General features: G+C 41.5%; 1 protein-coding gene across 2 annotated transcripts in view; it reads right to left on the bottom strand.

Moving 5' to 3' along the window:
- The window catches only part of ITFG1 (integrin alpha FG-GAP repeat containing 1), a 214,019-nt gene that overhangs the window by 178,988 nt on the left and 11,241 nt on the right, over positions 1-23,790 (bottom strand). For both annotated transcript variants that reach the window (XM_075940203.2, XM_006121184.5), the window contains exons 4-6: positions 21,615-21,672; positions 17,966-18,040; positions 5,521-5,615 (exon numbers count right to left, since the gene is read on the bottom strand). In XM_075940203.2, coding sequence (XP_075796318.2) covers positions 5,521-5,615; positions 17,966-18,040; positions 21,615-21,672 — 228 coding nt within the window. The remainder of the gene's footprint in view (positions 1-5,520; positions 5,616-17,965; positions 18,041-21,614; positions 21,673-23,790) is intronic.

The following is a 23,790-nucleotide window of genomic DNA, read 5'->3' as shown; positions in this document are numbered from 1 at the left end:
AACCTCTTAAAAAAAAAAAAAAAAAAAAAAAAAAAAAAGTAGTGGAAAAGAGCTGCTGGACCCAGTGCATGCAAAGACTGAGCAAGCCCAGCTCAGTCTCAGCATGTGCCGGGTCCAGGAGTTACCCCTGCTGAGGCTCTGCAATTTAAACGTAGTAGGAGCCAGGCTACTTGTGTGTCCAGCTCTTAGTACATATGAACGGCAGAGCTGCAGTCGGGTTAGCTCCTTCTGAGTGCCTTTCCTTATTGACTAATCATGTAGTCGATACAAATAGTATTGACTACATGATTACTCAGTTACCCACTTCTTACCATCCTTAATCTGTACTTCAATGCAAGATTATCTGACTTCAAGTAAACATGTATGCAGAACTATTACAAATACTGGATCACAGTGCAACATGTTCAAGATACATTTGTTGCCTGTGTTTTTCCAGAATTTTCATCAGTAGCAATTACATGCACAAAAAGTTAAGACCAGCTTTTACTTTATTTCAAATACATTACTTAAAATTTCTCCCAAGCAGTGTTCCTGAGTTATCCTTAAGGATATGAAGCAATGCAAAGAATTGGGTACTATCATTTATTTACAACTATACTGCTGTCATTTATTTGAAAATTTGTACTTACTTCAAACTCATTCCCAATACATACACAGCACCTAGAGAATTTCTATACAGAAAGGACATTTTAAAACATAAAATATATTTCTGCTGAGTTCAAGCTTGTTCAATCAGAAAATAAATAGTTCAAAGACAAGGCATAATGCTGAAATACTGAGATGATTACATTAGATGAGATTATTTAAGTGTACCAGCATTATAAGTAGATATTATCTTCCTGAGAAAGGTTAGTTTTATCTTTATTTGTGATTATGTTAATATTTTCTAGCTTCATAAAATCCTTATACAGTTAGCATTTTGTGACGTGCTGTTCATTATAAAACACACCTTTAGGAACACGATGATCTAACAATTTCACTATTGCCAGAGTAGAAGTATTCCATTATAAATCCCTAGTTTGGGGGTGGCTTACTATATTGAGAGTATGAAAATTAATTAGGCAGAAACTCAGCACAAAGGTTATTGTCCAACAGAGGATTTTTTTTTTAGTCCCACATATTTTAAATGTGTTAAACTGTTCATAGTGATAGAGTAGTCAAAAACAGTTCAGCTAAATCAATTGTTTTGGCTGCATATGCTGTGAAAGGAAGTACTGAGTATTCTAGTTCATGATACCATCTACATGTTTTAGCTACTAGACTATTTCTTGTTTTTTAAATTTATCCTATACAAACTAACTTGGCTATCCCCTGAAACTTAAAAAAAAAAAAAAAAAAGTATCAGAAAGGGCTTTTAAAGTATGTGGGAAAGTAGAAGATAAGGCATTTCAGCATTTTTTTAAAAATTAAGAGCAGATCATATACCTTTGTTTTATCGGTATGTCATTTAATCATATCAAAGCAGCACACAACAACCCCAATTAGGGTCCTGGCTCCATTGTGGTAGATGCAGGTCTAACCTCCCTGGGCCAGCACCCTCGGGGCCTCACCGTCCTGGATGAGGGAATTTTCTGGACAACAGGAGGACCCCTGACACCAGCCTCTCAGCCTGCTGCCCCTTCCCATTGCCAGATCCTTTGACCGGGCTGGGCTGTCTGCTGGCCAGCCCCAGCCCTACTGCTGGCCTGGTGTCATACTGCCCAATCAGGTTGCAGCAATCCCAGCCCCGCTGCCGGATGGCACAAGGCCCTAGCCGTGCTGATTCTGCCAGGCTGCTGTGGTCCTGGCCAGCTTTCTCTCCTGGGCTCCTGCAGCCACAGCCTCAGTCCTTCTGCCACCACTGCCCCACCATCACCTCTCAGGCTGCAGTGGCCCCAGCCAAGCTTCCTCTCCTTGGATGCTGTGGTCCCAGATTGCACTCTTCTGCTGCCCAGATTGGTAGCCGTGGGGCCACAGCAGGTCTCGCAGGGCTATTGGCCGTCCTGCTCTGAGAATCTCTCATCCAGGAACATCTGTGGTCATGCTGGACCACAGATGTTGCCAGACCAAAGAGGTGCAACCTGTACTCAACAAACATGTAAGAAGTGGAGCCATTTACAAGAAGCTTAACATTTTAGATCAAATTGATTAAAACACTTAACTCTCCCACATGTACTTCAACACCAGAATGAACTTCAGAGTTGAGAGAGCTCTGCAAATCTGCAGATATACACATATCAAATTTGCAAATTGATGTGGATCCAGATTTAATATCTAGAAGCCACATATTTGTAAGGTATCTACTTTATAGCCATGAACGTGGATATCCGTGGACCAAGTCTGCAGATTGGATGCCTTACCCAGATACATTTCACACAAGAGGGAGTTTTTAAAGAGTCAAGCAGCTCAAGATGAGCCTTTTATTTCCCAAGGGTCTTTTCCCTCCTCCCACTCTCCTATGAGAGTGGGATGGATGTCACCAAAGCTCCTCTTACTCTGCCCATCCCCAGTAGCACTCAGAAAAATCTGAGAAGGAGAAAACATGAGGCTGGAAGCTGGGCTTGAACTGATGTGTGAGTGTGGGGAGAGAACTAATTTCTGGGCAGGAGATGGGCAAGAGCTCGTGCAACAGGGGCCAAAAATCAAATTTCTTAAAAATATTGGAAAGTGGGCAATACTAAATTGTCTCTGACACTAAGTGGTGGAGTTAAAGAATATTAGAAAACATTAAAAAGTCAAATTTTTCTCATGATTTTGTGAGGGCTGATTCATGATTTTGTTATTAAGAGGGTCCCGACTCACGACTTTCATTTCTTGAGCTGGGCAACACCGTAAAAGTCAAACTTGTGTTACCACATATGTATGTCATTTCTATTATTTCACACGAATAATCCATCTTCTTTAAACTAGGCAACATCAATAAGATCGCAAATACAAAAAAGTTAGGAAATGCCAGGATTAACATGCCTGTGCAACTGCTTATGTGACCTCGCTGTGTATATACACATTATGATAAAATACTAAATTATAAAATCCCACACTGCATCCAACTATGTGGTTTCCTAGATTTTTTTAAAAAGTTTGTTTTCAATTCGTATAATATTGACATCCAGATGATCAGCAGGATTCAAACCTTTAGCTCCATTGCATAAACCTGTGTCATTTGAGCAAAGAGACTAACTAATAGTTAAAATAGGTTTTCATCTTCTACTACAGCAGCTGTGCTGCTATATGGACTTCTGTATAGCTGCTCCATGAACAGCAGGAGATAACTCTCCTGTCAGCATAATTAAGCCATCCCTAAGGAGCAGCAGTAGCTGTGTCAGCCAGAGGGAGTCTCGCACTGACATAGCACTCTCCACACTGGCATTTTTAATCGGTTAAACTTTTGTCAGACAGGAATATGTTTTTTTTCCCCCACATCCCTGACCAATAAAAGCACTAGTGTAGACAAAGCCTGGTTCTCAGTTTCAGTTTCCTACATCAATCACTCAGTACTAGTCTCCTCCAGGTCTTCATCTTGTGACAATCTCTCCCAGCTCCTCATACCCGTGGCTCCCTCTTTCTTTGTTTCAAGCACACCCAATATGAACAGAATCTTAATTTGCAAAACACTAAAAATTAAGTTGATTATAAGTTCTCTATTCAGAAATGGAGGAAGAATGTACATGTGAAGCAGTCATTTATGTTATCTCCCATGCATCACTGTTAGAACACCCTGAAATATAGAGATTATAAAATGGAACGGATAAAGAAATATTAATGGAACCTTTGTGCAACGTGATACATATAAATCGAGTATCCAATGCATTTTTGATTGATAATAAACATGAAAATAAGCTTTTTAAAATAAAACATCTATATTTCAAGTATCAAGATATGGGAAAGCCCACGACAGAGTAGTTCACATCCCTATTATCAAGTATAAAATCTTGTGTAGTAAACTAGTCAACTATCTGATAAGCAAATGCTTATTGGATAGTTGACACACTAGTCGACTAGTCGCTTCCCCCACCCTATTAGAAAGAGGTAGCAAGGGCAGGGAGAGGGATGATTCAAAGCGGTAGCGCAACGTGGAACCTGGAGTCAGATGTCAGACTCCCCACAGCGTTTTAAAGTGGCAGCGCCACATGGAGCCTGGGGTCAGCTGGCTGCAAGCTGCACGCAGTGTTTCAAAGCAGTAGCGCAACATGGAGCCCAGGGTCCTGCCTTGGCTCCATGCAGTGCTGCCACTTTGAAACACCTTCTCCCCTTCTTTCCCTTCCCCTTGCTGCCTCTGATAGAAAGAGGCAACAAGGGGGAGGGGGAAAGCGATGCAAATTGCATCAACTATTTGATAAGCCAATTAATCTAAATTTAACATCCCTACCTCATAACGCATGAGCTATACAGCCATATTCATAAATCACAGACTTTATTATGCCTATATTGGGAATGTAAAGGGTTTGCCACTTACCCAGTAAGCATCACCCTTACTGGCATGTTTACCAGGGTAATCCGTTAACTGGCAGCCCAGCCAGTCTGGAGCGGGAGGCTGCTCCAGCTTGCTTGGGCCCACCACGCTATGCCATGGATGAGAGGCCAGTCCGGGACCAGCCCCGCATTGCATCATGGACAGGGGCCACTCCAGCCCAGTCAGGCCTGCGGGATCCTGGTTAACCAGTTAAACATAATATTAAACCAGTTAACGTTATTTTACATCCCTAGTCTATATTAAAATTAATGTGGGTTAAGTCATTCCAGTCTCATGAGAGATGTGATTATATTAAAGTTTCCCTTTTAAAAGGCAAAAAGTATATTATTTTTGTCAGAGATGGTAACAATGAAGGAGGTGGTAACTAATATTTCAAGTACCTGCACAAAACAAAGCAGAGATACTGTTTCTCTTCATCTTGTCATTACAGTGCACAAATTTAACCAAATATTTACTGTTAAAGCAGCACCTATTGTATCACCACAGAATAAGAAATGTGGTTTTTAACAGTGGTCACTACATTATCTAGAGTTAGCAGTAGTTACAACATAGGTAGACAGGGAGGAAGAGAAGAAAACAAAGTAGGTAGGTGTGATGATTAGGGAACGTATTTTTAAAAAGCTTTACTATCATTATTCAAATTGGCAGTCATTTTGAAAAAGACAGAAAAATTTAATTTACAGAAGTCAGTGCATTAGAAAACCCATAAGTTTAATAAGAACACTTTCTGAACAACCAACACTTCCTGGAATGTCTTTTGAAAAAAATGTCTTTAGAAAGAAAGCAAACAAGTCCAGAAATGTTTTTAAACTTGTTATTGATAATATAACAGCAGTAAATTAAATTAAAATAAAATTACAAGTAAAGAGTTACTTTAAAAAGATCAACTAATATTAATAAGGCATCCATTAAACTGAATATAGTCTTTTACATTTCTTTTAATCATGTATTCATTCTTTCCTGTCAGCCAATTCAGAACTCTACTGCTCGTTATTCCTGAATACACAAGATGTTTTAAATGCAACACTTGTTAAATTAAATAAAACTTTATAATATTTGTGACTCACCTGCAGTGAAATCTCTATTCAAATCTATAAATGCATGAGAATGTGGTATGTACATTTTACTCTTCATATCCATTGCAGGATGCCATGATAAATTCCTGAGACAGAAAGAAAACAAAGCTATTCTTATGTGTTTACAATTTAGGGCTTGTCAACCTGGACAGTATCCTCTTAAAAAGACATTATTTCTAGCTTTTTGTAGCAATATTTCACTAATATCCAGTTTTATTATAGGCCTCATAATATACTGAGTAATTCTTGACAACATTTACATAACATGCTGCCAATGCCATAGCTTACGTGGTACTTTTAAATTTGTTGCTTATAATACCTGGCTATCTAAACAATCTTGATTCAGACTAAGCAAAGAATTACAAATATCTAAAAGAAATGGAGCACAGTTTCAGCAGTTATACCATTTTTTTAAAAATACTTTTATTGCTCTCATATCCTGTTTTAATTAAATTATTTTGTCAATCTTACCTTGATGGCATTTCTGAAAAATCAACAAAAATAGAAATAAGCATGCTGTTTAAAGCAGTTTATGCCTTCTATTACCTCAGAGAAGTAGTCGTGTTATGTTTAAGCAAATCTGTTTGTCTAAAGAACTGGAGTTTCCACAGAATAATTAATATAGCTTAATTAAGCAATACACCTGATAGCTACTACAATATCTATGTAGTAAAATATTGTAAGTATTCTGAGGCAGGTAAGAGTACTCTGCATAAGAATCCTTAACAAGAAATGTAATGGGATTCACTGCACTACCAAGAAGCCTTCCAGGTAACTGAGGAGCCACTGATTTCAAAATTAGTAGATTTGCTAATTGTAATGTTCATTTATTTTAAAATTTCTCATATAGAATTATGACTATCTTACAACAACACTAATGCAATGCTTCACTAAAAATGAGGCAGTCAAACAGTATTTTACAGCCATGAGTGATGAAAGCACAGTGAATAAGGAGATCTGCATTTTGGTCCTAGATCTGTCAGAATTCCTTGGTTATCTTAGTCACATCACAACCTTTATGTTCTACAGTTTAATTTCTAAAATGGGGATAATCCTTAACTAGCTCCCAGCCAGCAGTGTTGAGCAGTTTCATTAACTAATCTTTATCAACTGCTTGAGGAGTCTCATGTGAAATTGGGCTATAAAAGCAAAGTATAATTATATCTCCAAATGATTATAGTGCTCTTTATTTGAAATCTATTCTATTTGTTGTTGAGAAATATTAAGTTTTTCATAACAATTTTAGAAAGTCTCTCAGTCTACCACAGTTAAGATTAAAAGCCAAAATGTAAAGCAATTAAGCAGCTGTGTTAAATTGGTAGTTATAAACAGAAGAGCGACATATATCCAAATTGTATAACATTTGTCATTATGACATCCTTTTATAATTGCTTAACTCTGCCTCGGGATATTAATTTTAGAATTTCAACAAAAAGAGTTCAGAGAGCATAAGCTACAGTAAACCACTATCTGCACAGTAGCTCTTGTTAGTAGCTTGCACCCTTAATTTACCAATTCTCTACATGCACTGTACATCCTCCCTTGCTCTGCAGCGGCCACACAAATACAACCAATCCTCCTTCCCTGATCCTGAGTAAAAGGTACACCATGAGTTGAACATCTTTTCTTTTACCAAGTGGTTATAATAATTCTCTACACTCAGAAGACACACTCTTTATTAACCAAGTCCCCATATCACAGCCCTCTGAAGAAATCAAGTATTAGGTCTCTCTCAATTCTACCACATTTTATAGGCAAAATACAAGTTACACAAGACTTATTTTTGAAGGAGATGTGGAGAGAACCTGGTTCTCTAATATGAGGAACTCAAGTCTCTTTCACTTAGCCATACTAGACTGAATCCACTACACCTACATAGGTTGATTATGCAATCTGTAAAATGGAACTAGTTTTACCCAATTAACTAACTGGTGAAATTATATAACCCATACTGAAGTCAAATAATGGAGTTAACGGTAATAACAGATACATGAACAAGCTTAATTTTGTTAACTTTCTAGTTCTGAGTGCCTGTTGTGACAACTTTAGCATTCCTTTAACAGATTTTAGCATAGTTATATTAAAGTAGAATAAGAGGTTTCAAGAACAAAAAAGTTACCTTATGTGAATGGCTTTCAACTAATTTTAATCAGATATTGTCAGTTTAATTATTGGAAATATTCAAAGAGACAAAGGGTATGTCTACATAGCAACATTATTTCAAAATAACTAGTGTTATTTTGAAATAACTTAGTCTGCGTCTACACAGCAGGTGGTTATTTCGAAATAATGTCGAAATGCTGTCTAGGTGGAGGACTTCTTACTCCGACTCCTGTAACCCTCATTGTACGAGTAAAGGAAGTCGGACGAAGAGTGCTCTATTTCGAAAAAGTGTTGTGTAGACGCTCCCAATTTCAATTTCAAAATAAGCTTGGAACAGCCAATTCTGGGATCCACAAGAGAAGATGCAATTCATGATTCAGTCCTAAGTGGAGCACAGCATCTGGTCAAAAGATGAATATAGCTGAACTGCTTGGTAATAGTGATCATAATATAATTAAATTTAACATCACTGTGATGGAGAAAATACCACAGCTGTCCAACACTGTTGTATCTAATTTCAAAAAGGAGGACTACATGAAAATTAGGAAGTGAAATTATTCAAATCACCTCCCAGATTCACCTATCTTCTTCAATCTATAAGGATGATTTTGTATTTGTATAGCTACTCTGGTGGTAACAGTTACAAATCAGAGCAAAGGTGATCCACTATTCTTCAAGGTCAGATAAATATAATAAAAAGAGAAAAAAAAGACTACATATACTGAAATGTTTTGATGAAAATATAGTGTTTATGTCAATCTTCTAAAAAGCTGCTCTACCCACAGATCATACTTCTTTCAAGTGGAAAAACTACAAAGAAATAATTCAACATAACTAGAGAAAATAACTGCTCTTCATTGCATTTCTGCTCTTTCATGATGCAGTTTGTTTAATTAGGCAGACTTATTTCCAAGTATTTATTAAAATGTCCACATTACTATCCTGGGTCATGTTTTCCATCAAAGAAATATACAAAAATATGTTCATGCTTTCAAGTTCCAGCATGACAAGCCTTTGAAAGGACAGTGTTTGAAAAATGAGCTTTTTTCATATACACAAAAGTCTTAACTTTTATACTTGGTAAAAATCCAACTCCATGTATTTCTGACAATGTATGAAGGATTTTAGTAGTGATGTAGTTATTTCAAAAGCTCTAATTAGATTTTCCCCAAAACCCAATATAGGTTTCATTTTCTAGAAATATATAATTAAAAGATCAACATATATCAGTATCCAAAGAGCATCTCCTACAGATTTAAGATTTAATTATGAAACTTTGAAACAAAAATATCAACCTGCCCAATTAAAAACAAACATATACTGAAATTATATTCCAGAACATTTACTTCTAGAGAACTATAAAACAAGTAAGAAAATGAAGAACTGCTGAAATTTCCATTAAAAGCCTATGCATTTTCCATTTAAAAAACTGAACATTTGGAGCTGTAAGAAAATAGAACAAAACTATATTTTCCAAACATTATCACATATGGATTATATTATGACCTATAACATTCAACCTTCTTTTGAGCTATTAATATATTTCCTTATATCAGTAAATTATTATAAATATTTCTTCAAAGAACATTAACTGTGCTGTTCTCCTAGAAAGCTGATAAAATCTTTCAATATAATCACTGCAAGGTTAGACTTACTGTCATGAATATCCTGGGAGAGTTTGCAGGCATTGTTCCATGCATCACATATTTAAATAAAAGTCATCTTGATAAAATTCAAGTGGAGATTAATGGCCATCACTCTTAGAAGTGCATAAGAACTTCCAATTATACATTTGCAAGATTTAAAAATAAAAATAAAAATATTGTTTCCAGTCGTATATGGTAATTCTTTGTTTATTTTTTTTTTAAAAAAAGAGGTATAAGCCTTCAAATAACCCTCTAATAAAGGGAAATGTTCTTATTGTAAATGGTATTGAAATGAAGCTACTAGTAAATGCGTTACAGATTTGCTGATTTACAGACTCTCGTGGTCTGTCTCTGACAACAATTTACCAGATTAGTATCAAGAATAAAAAAATCTTTAATTAAACATTGCTTAAGGTCCAGGAAGATATAAGTTAGAAAAGCTGATGTTCTGTTTCTATGGAAACAGAGGTATAATCTGATTGACTTCTCTAGTTCTAATGGGTTTCTCTTGACACAACCGCTAAAAAATGCCCCAGGGAAATTCAAACACTTCACAACAAACCATTTCTTTTAAAGTGATGAACATCAGTTTTGATTACACTCTTCCTCTCTGCCCCCCCAAAATCCCAGCTATCAGAGACTAACAATCTAGATTTATATGTAGCAAACATCATTGCACATTTTCTCATTAGTACAAAGTACTAAATAGATAATACTACAAGTACTAGTTAAAACAGTAGTTTCCAAACTTTTCGGCATCACACCTCCTTCTTGATTTTTGAGAAACCCTCATGCCCCCCGCCAATAACAGCAAAACTTGTTGAGGGGAGGAAAAAAAAAAGGGGGGGGGGGAAACTGACCAGGGCCAAAAAACAAAAATAGCAGCACAAATTAGGGGGGAGGATTGATCGGGGTGGGGTGGGTGTGTGTGTGTGCGGGGGGAGAAGGCCCCCACCTTCTCCCTGGAATTCGGGAATTTCTTCATGCCCACCAGTTTGAAAACCTATGAGTTAAAAGGTGCAACCTATGAGTTAAAAGGTGTATTCTGAGACTCAAAACTACTATTCATTATTTGGAATTTAATTTAAGCAGATGTTACTAAAAAACAGAGCTGTAAAGAGGAAAAGGGGGATATACCAGTACAATGATTTAACAGTAATGCACAGTTGATCTGAGAGCACAGTCCTACAGGGTAACTTGCCCTGACTGCCTAATGAAATTGATAGAAATTGAAATGACTCAATATTACAGATGACCAAACCTAAAGATACACATATTAGTACATGAGTACCTAAATCAAAGTGCTCACATAGATTTGTAAAGACAACCAAATTTGAAATTTGTTTCAGCCTTTTTCTTTTTAAAGGTTTTGAAATGTTTTCACAGCTAATCTAGCTGTGAAAGTGTGAAATGTATTCACTTCTACTTTTACAAACCAAGCTGCTATCTATGTTCAGATTCTAGAGTCTTATTTAGCAGGGTTTTTTTTCCCCTTCACTGGTAATAAGTCAGGCCAGGGAGGTATATTCTCTGCACAGGGAAGCAACGTAACAGGGGGAGAATACAGTTTGATTTTCCAATGTTTACCAATTCATATCAATTAAAAGAAAAGGAAAGAGTGTAAATTCTGAGTTGCAGCATAATTGCCTAATACAGAGATCCCTATTCTATAAAGAAGTGGTGGGCAACCTATGACCTATCAGGGTTCTGTGTGTGGTCCATAAGACCTTTTGTTTGCCGCTGCCCAAATGCAGAATTGCCAGATTCTGATGGTATTACTCAAATGACATGCATGTAAACAGGGATGAGATACCTTTTTTGGGCCCAGGGCTGCTGACCCACAAAAAAAAAAAAAAAAATCTGTTGGGGGCCACATACAAGTCAGAAACAAAACAAAACCCGATGTAAAGCTGGGTCACCGGAAGTGCGATGCATGCTGACTGCACACAATGTTGACCCTGAGAGCAGTGAAGATGAAAGCACATGGTTTCACTGGCACATCCTGCAAATTCTAAGTAGTTAGCATAACTACCCTATCCTGGGAGACAATCTTGTGGCCCACTGAAATGAAAGAGGGCCACTTAAGTGGCCCACTCACTAGCCTCGGTTGACCATCGCTGCTATACAAAATTCAGACTTTCTATCTTCAATTATGTTCCTCTATCTAGAAACCAAAAAGTATGTTTCACATACAATTTGCTAAAAATTATGATATGTATGCACTATATACCCTACTTAATTATTCATAGAAGGGTCATATTAGTAACTCAGAATGACTTCAATTTTTATCCCTGGAAAGTTCAAGTAGGTGTTACCAGCTGAAGTGATCTTTTTCTTCTCCAAGTAGGATTCATAGCACTTTTCAAGTGTGAAAAATTTGTGAACTGCTCCTCCATTGTGTGAAGTTGCAGAACCAGGACCATGTTTAAATTATCTGATAGCATATACTGTGCCAAAAAGGATTTTGCTCTAAATTCCGAAAGAAAAATACTGCAGTTCTTTACTATTAGTTTTCTTAGCTAAGTTCACATTCTAACTTCTCCTATATGAAATGTATTGTTAATACTGTCTCTAATTGATGTAGATGCATGTTCTTTTACACTGTTTTAATGTACAGGCAGTCCCCGAGTTACGCGGATCCGACTTATGTCGGATCCGCACTTACGAACTGGGCTTTCTTACCCCGGAGCTTGCAGGCAGCGGGACCGCCCAGAGCGCAGCCGTCCCGCCACCTCGACCTCCGGGGCGAGAAAAGCTGCTCCGGGTGCCGCACCTCCGCCTCCCGGCTTTGGACCAGGTGTCCCTGGTCTGCTGGAGACGGTCCCCAGCAGACCAGAGGCACCGGGAGCAAAGCGGCAGCGGCGGCGGAGGCCCGCGCCTCTGAGGCTTTGCCAGAGCAAAGCCTCAGAGGTGCGGCACCCCACTGCCGCTGCGGTTTTGCTCCCCGCGTCCCTGGTCTTCTGGGGGGGCGGGGGGCGCAGCTAGTGCCCCCCCCCGCAGACCAGGGAGACGTGGAGCAAAGCCCCGGTCCTGTGGTAGAGCAGGTGGGGCGCTGCCGGTTGGTCCCGCAGCACCGCTCCTTGGTGCTACTGGACCAACCCAGCAGCACCCCAGCTGCTCTGCCCCAAGCGTCCCAAGTCAGCCGCTGCTGAAACTGACCAGTGGCTAACTACAGGAAGCCCCTGCCCCGGGCTTCCTGGAATCAGCCGCTGATCAGTTTCAGCAGCAGCTGACTTGGGGATGCCTGGGGTTCTTAAGTTGAATCTGTATGCAAGTCAGAACTGGCGTCCAGATTCAGCCGCTGTTGAAACTGATCAGTTTCAGCAGTGGCTGAATCTGGACGCCAGTTCCGACTTGCATACAGATTCAACTTAAGAACAAACCTACAGTTCCTATCTTGTACGTAATCCGGGGATTGCCTGTATTAGCCAAGTCTACAACGTATTTGAAGCACCTCAACAAAAGTCCTTGGCTTTAGGTATAACCAGAAATCGCAGACAATTTTTACATCTTCATTCCAGAATTCACTAGCAAGTACTGTATTAAAATCAGCTTTTGCTGAAAAAGTTTGATATTCTGTTCCACTGTTCTTGAAAACTGCAGTTATACCGATACAAGAAAGCTTTTATTTTCTCACTGCTGCTCTAATTCTGAAGAAAAATGCATCTCTCTTCCTTGCTAGATATCTGCTTCCTTTAGGATAGATCCTTTTTCAGGTATCTAAAAGGCTGTCATAAAGAGGAGGGAGAAAACTTGTTCATCTTGGCCTCTGAGGATAGAACAAGAAGCAATGGGCTTAAACCGCAGCAAGGGAAGTTTAGGTTGGACATTAGGAAAAAGTTCCTAACTGTCAGGGTGGTCAAACTCTGGAATAAATTGCCCAGGGAGGTTGTGGAATCCCCATCTCTGGAGATATTTAAGAGTAGATTAAGATAAATGTCTATCAGGGATGGTCTAGACAGTATTTGGTCCTGCAATGGGGGCAGGGGACTGGACTCGATGACCTCTCGAGGTCCCTTCCAGTCCTAGTATTCTCTCATTTTATGATCTTCACTTACAGCTAGGAGTATGTTTCCCAGGCTGAGATGTAATACTTGAAATAGCTCTTATAGAACTAGAGTAAAAATCTGTGTTATCCAGCTCACCTGGGGATTAGGGCATGCTGCTGGTCACCTAAAAATTCTGGTTATCTGAGGGGCAGCAGGCAGGAGTCATGCAGGGCCTATGGGGGCGGGGAGGCGCCATGTGAGCCATGCGGGGGTCGGGATGTGGCCTGTTGGGGGGGGGGGGGCACGAACCACGGGGGGGTGGGCCGAGATGCAGCCTGGGAAGGGGTGTGTGTGGTAGCGGGGGGGTGGGAGATTGAGATGACTGGGGTGGCCTGCGGGGGGGGAGATGGGGGGAGGAGGAGGAGCTGTGGTGGGCTAGGCTGTCGGGGTTGCTAGGAGCCGTTGCAGAAGCCAAGATGCTTGCTTCCGGCTGCCGTTTGCCTCTCCCCCAGATACATGCTGAACACTTGTCTGAGGAGCACTTAAAGGGCCAGTTTCCTTTTTTTTGTTTTGCTTTTCCCGGCATCAGAAATTTGCCAGTTTCTACAGTTTCTGGATGCTTAAGTTCCAGATAATGCAGGTTTTACCGTAGCACACTAAATATAGAGGATAGCAGGGAGGAATGGGAAAGGAAGAAAGAAGCTAGTTATCCCAAATAGCTTTTGAAATAACCACCCCTGAATTCATGAGGAATAACGCCTGTTTAGAAATTGCTAGTTTGAAATAGGGTTAGCATGGACACTCATCTGCTGTTATTTCAAAGTACAGTAAAACTCCATTGGCCCGGCATCTGATGGTCCAGCACCATCTGGAACCCGGAAGTGCAGCCAGACCATTGGAGCTACTCTGCCCCCGGCTTCCCCAATTCAGTCGCTGCTGAAACTGACCAGCGGCTGAATCGCGGATGCCGGGAGCAGAGCAGCTGGGGTGCTGCCTGGTAGGTCCCATAGCGCTGCCCCTCTGGGCTGTGGGACCAACCTGGTAGTACCCCAGGTGTCCCCATTCAGCCGCTGCTGAAACTGACCAGCAGCTGACTCCGGGAAGCCTGGGGCAGAGCAGCTCTGCCTCGGGCTTCCTAGAATCAGCCACTGATCCATTTCAGTAGCAGCTGACTTGGGGACGCCTGGAGCAGAGCAGCTGGGGTGCTGTCGGGTTTGTCCAGTAGCACCTCCCCTCGGCGCTGCAGGACCAACCTGGCAGCACCCCAGCTGCTCTGCCCCAGGCGTCCCCAAGAGCAGCTGGGGTGCTGCCGGGTTGGTCTGGCAGCGCCAAGGTGCGGCGCTATCAGACCAACCCGGCAGCACTCCAGCTGCTCTGCTGCAGGCGTCCCCGATTCAGCCGCTGCTGAAACTGACCAGCAGCGGCTGAATCGGGGATGCCTGGGGCAGAGCCGGACTATCGGAAGGGGGGGCTATGAGGGGTCTGTGGTGGCATCCTCCCACACCACCCCAGACTCCTCATAGCCCCCTCTTCCAGTAGTCCGGCATATCTGATAATCCGGCACCCCCTGGGTCCCAAAGGTGCCGGATTATCGTAAATTTACTGTAACTATTCCCCAGAGCCATTCGAAGTAATAACTCTCCAGTGCTTTCTGGAACTCTAAGTCGAGTTAGTGTGTCCACATTAAGGAAGTCCGCCTTCGATTAATTATGAGGCTTCCCCGCAGTGTCGACATTCTATTTTGAAATAGTTGTTTTGGGAGTTACTATTTCCAGGGCTTGCCGAAACGTGGCGAGCCCCGCTCGCCAGCTGCGCTGTCCGGCGATCTGTGCCCGAACCCAGCTCTTCCGGGTTGCAATCTACTCGCCATGAGGGAGTAGATTGTATTATTTGTCAAGCCCTATTTCAAAATAACTTATTTCAAAATAATCTTGTAGTGTAGTCATAGCCCTAGACCTAATAGTTGCTCCAAGCAGCTACATTTTACTACATCAACTATACTATAACAACAGGTGCTATAGAAAACCCTTAAAAAAAAAGCTTAGTGAACAGTCTTTGGGGAACTAAAGCAAGTTTTCTTTGCAGCAAACATAAGATTAGGAAAGAGATAATAGAATCATAGAATACTAGGAATGGAAGGGACCTTGAGAGGTCATCGAATACAGTCCCCTGCCTTTATGATAGAACCAAATACTGTCTAGACCATCCCTGATAGACATTTATCTAACTTACTCTTAAATATCTCCTGAGATGGAGATTCCACAACCTCCCTGGGCAATTTATTCCAGTGTTTGACTACCCTGATAGTTAGGAACTTTTGCCTAATGTCCAACCTAAACCTCCTTTGCTGCAGTTTAAGCCCATTGCTTCTTGTTCTATCCTCAGAGGCTAAGATGAACAAGTTTTGTCCCTCCTCCTTGTGACACCCTTTTAGATACCTGAAAATGGCTATCATGTCCCCTCTCAATCTTATCTTTTCCAAACTAAACAAGCCCAATTCTTTCAGTCTTCCTTCATAGATCATGTTCTCTAGACCTTTAATCATTCTTGTTGCTCTTTTCTGGACCCTCTCCAATTTCTCCACATCCTTCTTTTAAATGCGGTGCCCAGAACTGGACACAATACTCCAATTGAGGCCTAACCAGCGCACAGTAGAGTGGAAGAATGACTTCTCATGGTCTTGCTCACAATACACCTGTTAATGCATCCCAGAATCACGTTTGCTTTTTTTGCAACAGCATCACGCTGCTGACTCATTCAGCTTGTGGTCCACTATAATCCCTAGATCCCTTTCTTCTGTACTTCTTCCTAAATAGTCGCTTCCCATTCTGTATGTGTGAAACTGATTGTTCCTCCGTAAGTGGAGCATTTTGCATTTGTCTTTATTAAACTTCATCCTGTTTACCTCAGACCATTTCTCCAATTTGTCCAGATCATTTTGAATTATGACCCTATCCTCCAGAGCAGTCGCAATCCCTCCCAGCTTGGTATCATCTGCAAACTTAATAAGCGTACTTTCTATGCCAATATCTAAATTGTTGATGAAGATATTGAACAGAGACGGTCCCAAAACAGACCCATGCAGAACCCCACTTGTTATACCTTTCCAGCAGGATTGTGAACCGTTAATAACTACTCTCTGATTACGGTTATCCAGCCAGTTATGCACCCACCTTATAGTAGCCCCATCTAAGTTGTATTTGCCTAGTTTATTCATAAGAATATAATGCAAGACCATATCAAACGCCTTACTAAAGTCTAGGTATACCAGATCCACCGCTTCTCCCTTATCTACAAGATTCGTTATCCTATCAAAGAAAGCTATCAGATTGGTTTGACATGATATACACCATAACTGAATAAATATGGAAATGGTAACTTAACTTCAACACTTACATTCTCCTCATCTCACCATAACCTCATAACAGTATATAAAACAAGTCAAATAAACAAGTCAGCCTATAGGCTGTCTGGGGGGGCCAGGCTGCGGACGGAAGGGGCTGCCCTCCTGTCATCAACTGCCTACTGTGGTCTACAGGCTGTGTGGGATGGCGGATAGCTGTCTGCAGGCTGTCTGGGGAGAGGCAGGCTCTGGGGGCTATGAACTCCTCCAGCGGGTCCCCCCTCCACATGTCCTGCAGGCTCCATGTTTGGAGCAGGAGGGCTCTTTACCTCATCTGGAGGCAGGCAAAATGGTGGAACCCCAGTCTTGCTGGTCACTCTTTGTGCTGCAGCTGTTCCTAGTGGCCACTTTCAGTATTGTGTCCCTCTCCTCTGTGCCCTTCCCTTTTGCATTGCTCCACTATCTGCCCCCTCCCTTTTCATGTTATCAGAAACAGTCTCATTCCCACAACTTCCCATGTTCCAGGCACAACCAACCCCTGACCATCGTTTAAGTTGAGTAAGAGGAAGCTGCATACCAAATTTGGTGGTCCTAGCTCTTACGGGTCAAAGGAGTTATTGAACAAACAGAAAAACAAATGTACAGCTAAACAGACGTACTCTAAAATATATACACTCCAACAGTAATTGCTGTGAACAAAGACCAACAGCATTCACTCAGTTAAAAGTTGTTCCAAAAGATTCAGGCAATACTATACCTGGAACTAATTTCACCTTTGCAGGATAATCTATCATTAACCTCTGAACCAGTCAAGTGTGCCTCTGTATACTATATATATATATATATATATATATATATACACACACACACACACACACACACACACACACACACACACACCTCTCACACTTTTGGCCTCAACCTGAACATATGTAAAATACTACAGTCTATTTGAAGTTATACAAACATACAAGAATCAAAAAGGGACTCTGGCAACTATGTTCTATTGTAATAAAAATAAATGAAACTGAATTTACTTCTATCGTACACATAATAGTTGCAAGAAACCACCATGTAGTTTCTCATATCAGTCAATACTTATTGAAGTTTTAGATTATTGAAAGCACCATAGAATTTCTAGTTTATTACAGAAAAATACACAAAAAATAGTGTGTCATAGTGTAAACAAATCATTGCTCCTAAAGATATCAAAAGGAGAGGGTCAAAACAAAAGCTCCATGTCTGTATACCACCCCCTCAACATGGAGATTTCATGAACACAGACAACAGAATTAGGTGTGCCAACTTATATAAACATCTATGGTGTGTGCTAATAAATAAGTATTTGAACTTACCTGCCTATTAATATCTGGGGCCCATCTGACTCATTTGTGACACCAAAAACATCAGGAATTAAATCACCATTGAAGCTGAAAACATAAAAACAAGCTATGTCAGCTTATCCTTCATTTAAGTTTATTATAAATCATTCCTTTCTATTTGGGACTCCTTAGGAACTGAATAACTTTATTCTGTGCTGTCTCCTCTGAAGATTCAGTTCTAGTCAGGACTACAGTAGAAACTCAGATATTTACATCAAAGTTACAAACTAACCAGTCAATCACACACCTCAACTGAATCTGCAATTATGCAATTTGGTAACAGCAGAGAGAAAAAAGCAAATACAGTGTAGTACTGTGTTAACATGAATTACTAAGAGAAACAAAGAGAAAGTTAAAATAAAGGTCTGAATCTAAGAAAATGTTTTTCTGCTTGCTTAATTTAAATTAAAAAAAACGTTACTATGCAAAAGAAAAATGCTGCTTTTGAAGTGTCAAGTGGAATAAAGTCAATGCTCAGTTGTAAACTTTTGAATGAGTAACCCATAATGTTCTGTTCAGAGTTATGAACGTTATAAAGTTATGAACAACCTCCATCACCCCCAACATATTCACAACTCAAATTCTACTGTAGCCGGATGCAGGTTTCTCAGAAACAGATCTCATTTCTTAAATTGTGTCAAGTGTCAAGACAGAGCTCTTCCAACTACTTAACAAGAAACATATGTAGCTATTAACCTTTAAGTTTCTTCATTTCAAATCTGAGACAGCACAAAGTGATTTGAGTGTAAAACAAGTTATTCGAGCTTGGAAAAAAATTGATTCAAGGCTAAGTCCCCTTCTATGATTTCATCTGATTGTTCAACATGGCCACAATTGCTCCACTAACTAGATCTATTACAGGCAGTCCCCGACTTATGTCGGATCCGCACTTACGAACGGGGCTTTCTCGCCCCGGAGGTCGAGGTAGCGGATTGCTACCTGCGAACTCCGGGGCGAGAAAGCCCCGTTCGTAAGCTGCTCTGGTGCCCCTGGTCTGCTGGAGACCGTCTCCAGCAGACCAGGGGCACTGGGCGGGTTCCCGCGTTTCTGAGGCTTTGCTCTGGCAAAGCCTCAGAAGCGCGGGAACCCACCTGCTGCTGCCGCTCCAGTCCGGGTGCCTGTGGTCTACTGGGGACGGTCCCCAGCAGACCACAGGCACCGGGACTGAAGCGGCAGCAGCGGCGGTTCCCCGCGCTTCTGAGGCTTTGCCAGAGCAAAGCCTCAGAGGCGCGGCACCCCGCTGCCGCTGCGGCTCTGCTCCCGGTGTCCCTGGTCTGCTGGGGGGGGGGGGGGGGGGGAGGAGGCGCGGCTAGTGTGCCCCCCCCCAGCAGACCAGGCTTTTGTTTTGGACCCTGGAGCAGAGCAGCTGGGGCGCTGCCGTTTGGTCCTGCAGCGCCGCTCTGGGCACTACTGGACCAACCCGGCAGCACCCCAGCTGCTCTGCCCCAGGTCCTGATTCAGCCGCTGCTGGTCAGTTTCAGCAGTGGCTGAATCAGGACGCCTGGGGCAGAGCAGATGGGGTGCTGCTGGGTTGGTCCAGTAGCGCCGAGGAGCGGTGCTACTGGAGCAACCCAGCAGCACCCCAGCTGCTCTACCCCAGGCATCCCCAAGTCAGCCGCTGCTGAAACTGACCAGCGCTGACTACAGGAAGCCCGAGGCAGAGTTGCTCTGCCCCAGGCTTCCTGGAATCAGCGCTGATCAGTTTCAGCAGCAGCTGACTTGGGGAAGCTCGGGGTTCTTAAGTTGAATCTGTATGTAAGTCAGAACTGGCAGTCAGTTTCAGCAGCAGCTGAATCTGGACGCCAGTTCCGACTTACATACAGATTCAACTTAAGAACAAACCTACAGTCCCTATCTTGTACGTAACCCGGGGACTGCCTGTACTATTATTTATTAACTATTTCCCAGTCACTATTCTTCTAGCAGATCTCCACCAACCCCTTTAAACCTGCTACTTTGACAATCTCCTCACAAGTCCCATCACTTGTGGTAGCCTCCTTGCATCTCCTAGGTCAATGCTGACTTTTAACCTTACCTATAACATGCTCTGAAATAAACAGCCTCAGCAAACATGAGATTTTAATTTACCAAACAGTAGGCCTGTGCAGAAGGGTTGCTTATTTGAGGTTACAAAGATGACATAAGCAGTATGACAAACACATGGAATATGATTATATATCTACTTTATAAATATTATATGTTTGGTCTACAGGTTATATTCTAGCTCCACTGGAGATAGTACAGGAATTTCCTGCAGGAACTAAAATTATTTGATGGAGACGAGGATAATTAATGTGAATCAGTAGGCTTCTACCAAGTCTAGAGAGGTCTCCACCCTGAGGAAAAGGTATAAACTGTTCTGACATGGGCGAAGGCACCTGGGCAAACAGAGAACTGTATTTAAGTGACAACATGAAGAGTTCACTCCCACTGTATCCAAGAACTGACACGAGACTATGACAAGAGATACAGACCTCAAGAGATGACCTCGAGTAGTACTAAAGCTATCAGTGTCCTATATAGTAGACAAGCATTAACTAGTAAGCATTCTTGTAAGCTGTTTGTTATTTTCTCTGTAATGCTTTTGTTTTGAATAAATACTTGGTTTTTTGAATACTGATGGCCTATTTGTTAATCCCCGAGAGACCAGAAGTGAAGCTGGAGAATTAGGCTGTGTCTAGACTGCAGGGTTTTTTCAAAAAAAGTAGCCTTTTGTCGAAAAAACTTCACCTGTGTCTAGACTACAGCCACGTTCTTTCGAAATTAAATCGAAAGAACGCGGCTTTTCTTTCGACGGCGGTACTCCTCATTTCACGAGGAAGAATGCCTTTTTTCGAAAGTGCTCTTTTGAAAAAAACAGGACTATGTAGCACTTTAAAGACTAACAAGATGGTTTATTAGGTGATGAGCTTTCCTGGGCCAGACCCACTTCCTCAGATCAGTGGGTGTGGCCCACAAAAGCTCATCACCTAATAAACCATCTTGTTAGTCTTTAATGTGCTACATAGTCCTGTTTTTTGATTCAGCTATACCAGACTAACACGGCTACAATTCTATCACTTTCGAAAAAAGGCGTTCTTGAATGCAAACAGGGCTTTTTCGAAAGAGAGCATCCAGACTTCCTGGGTGCTCTCTTTCGAAAAAGCAGCTTGCTTTTTTGAAAGTACTGCTTGCAGTCTAGATGCTCTTTTTCAAAAGAGGCTTTTTCAAAAGTACCTTTTGAAAAAGCCTCTTTTGAAAGAGGCTTGCAGTCTAGACGTAGCCTTTGAAATAAATTTACTAAGGTGATCACAATAAATTACCATCTAAATGCCTCGGTTAGAGGCACAAAAAACTTAAACAATGAATAGTCTTCTAGCATTTTAGAGACTAACCAAAAAAATATACAGAGGCAGTGAAACATGATAATCTGGCTTCAGGAAAGGTAACAATCTGCAGCCTGGGTGATTTCATGTGTGTTTTTAATACAGGACACATTTTAGACTTAAGATATTTGGTGTTTCAATTGGACGTTGTTACACAAAAAATATATGTTTAATATTTAACCTGTAAAGTGTTTAATGTTTATGTTTCAATTTACTTCTGTAAATTTTGTTCAATATAAAATACCATAAATACTTACTCCATAACTAGTGGCTCATCACGAAAAGTTTTATTTAACACGGTCTTCCGATTAGAAACTGAAAAAAAGAGAGAAAGCATTCACTTAAGTTGCACATATTTTATGACATTAAGACATCCTGCTATCTTTATAATAATGCAGTTTTGTAATTTTAGATCTTCAAAAGCTATTTAGAGACTTAGTTTGTTGGCTATTGTATACATTACCAAAAACAAGCTAGGCTTCAGCACAAACAATATAGTAGACTGCTTTGAGAGCTCCATGTACATTCTAATTGCTCGGCTGAAGAGGAAAGGCAATTCAGCCACCCAATTCTGCAACATGACATTCTATAATAATTTTGTTGAGCCCACATGGTTAACAAAAATCTATTTCTACCGAGGTCAGCAATCTTATAAATTAATATAAATAAATTTATATTTATAATTTTATATGTAAATAAATATAAATAAAACAGATTGAAGCATTTGAAAATGTGGATAATGAGCATTATCTGAACCTGTTGGGAAAAAAGTGTCCTGATTTAACATTTGCACAAAATGTACCTGGGAAGTGCTTTTTTGTATAATTTAAGACTTTAGCACAGCTTACATTGGAAAAGGTACATTATCAATGAGGAGACTACGTGTAAGTGTAAACTTATCTGGGTACCCTGCACTGTTCCCCCACGGATCTCTCAAACCCTATATATATCTCTGTCGCTGGCATACTTCTGTGCATCCCAGCTGAAAGCAGGCAGTTATGTTTACAGCCCTATCAATTTCACACCCATGAAAATGCATCATGGAGTGTGAAATAAGCCCTTCCCTACGTCATCTGATGTTTCTTTGTTCCTAGGAGCAAGACAGGATGTCTCTTCCCTGCAAAATGCTGTGGGAGTGGGAGGTGACCAAACCAGACTTATCACTGGGTGCTTGCTTCCCACTGCTTTGGGATGCTGTCTGGGACTGGGAAAGAGCCTGAGGTTTCTGAAGCTGGAAGAGACTTTTCGGAACGCATTTCCCCTGTGCTGCTGGGAGCGCCCCATCAAAGGGGTCTTCCTAGATCCAACTGAGTAATGGAGGGACAGAACTTGTCCATCTCTTGCATAACTACTTGGGGTAAGGAGAGACTAGACAGAACCCTCTGAGTGACTCCCCAGGCTGCAGGACAGTCAGGGACTGAATATCAGCCTGAAGTTTTCTGCAACTGAGTGTGAAAAAGGGGTGCAATACTTGCAGCTGTGCAGAAAGAGAGCAAGTATTTTCCCTCCCAAGCCAGTTGGGATGTGAACAAGTAACTGGTTAATTGGTAACCTTATTGGGTGAGGCTTACCAGTGCTCCATACCTGCGCTGCCTGCCACAGGTAGAGGGGCTGCCCCAGCACCAGAGGAGCTGTGAGCCTACTGGTGGCACCTCCTGCCCCAGGAAGGGGAGGAGAGAACTGGGAGCCTGCCAGTGGCAGCCCTCAACCCAAGCGCCAGTGGTGGCGGGAGCCAGAAACTTACTAGCGACCGCCTCCAACTCCAACCCCAGTGAAAGGATCGGGGAGCGGATTGGAGGGGGAGAAAGAGATCCAGAAGCCTGTTGGCAGCCCCTACCCTAGTACCGGAGATGGGGAACGAAGGGAGCTGGGAATCTGCTGGCAGCAGCCTCCAGCCCCAGATTGGGGTGGGAAAATGGTGAACTTGCCAACAGCAGCCCCAGGCCCAGTGCTGGGGGTGGGGGTGGGGTTGGGGAGCTAGGAGCCTGTTGCCAGCAGCCCCCAGCCTTGGACTAGTGCTGGGATCCTGCTTAGTCTGTTAATGAGTTAAACGTTAGATTAACCTAATGTTTGACCAATTAACTGATTAATCAGGATTATCTATCTCTAGTTAGGAGTAAAAACAAGGAGCTCTTATCTGTAATATTGGGAGAAACCAGGCTAAGACAAGACACTACTTCCTGGAACCACCTGTGGTTGCAGGAATCTTTGCCGTTTCTGCCCTCAGAGTCTAGCAGTAAAGGCAGCAGAGAAATGGCTATCCCGTGATCTTCTTACAACAGGTTTGGGACCCACCTCCCAATCTCCTTTTGGGTTGGGATACTATGATTATAAGACCATGAAATTTCAGGTTTGAACAGCTGAAAACATGAAATTTATCTATTTTCAAATTATATGGCTGTGAAATTGGCCATAATAGACCATGAATTTGGT

The sequence above is a fragment of the Pelodiscus sinensis genome, chromosome 12 (genome assembly GCF_052426305.1).
Source record: "Pelodiscus sinensis isolate ZL-2025 chromosome 12, ASM5242630v1, whole genome shotgun sequence".
Taxonomy (NCBI): Eukaryota; Metazoa; Chordata; order Testudines; family Trionychidae; genus Pelodiscus; species Pelodiscus sinensis.
This window is presented reverse-complemented; position numbering and strand designations above follow the sequence as displayed.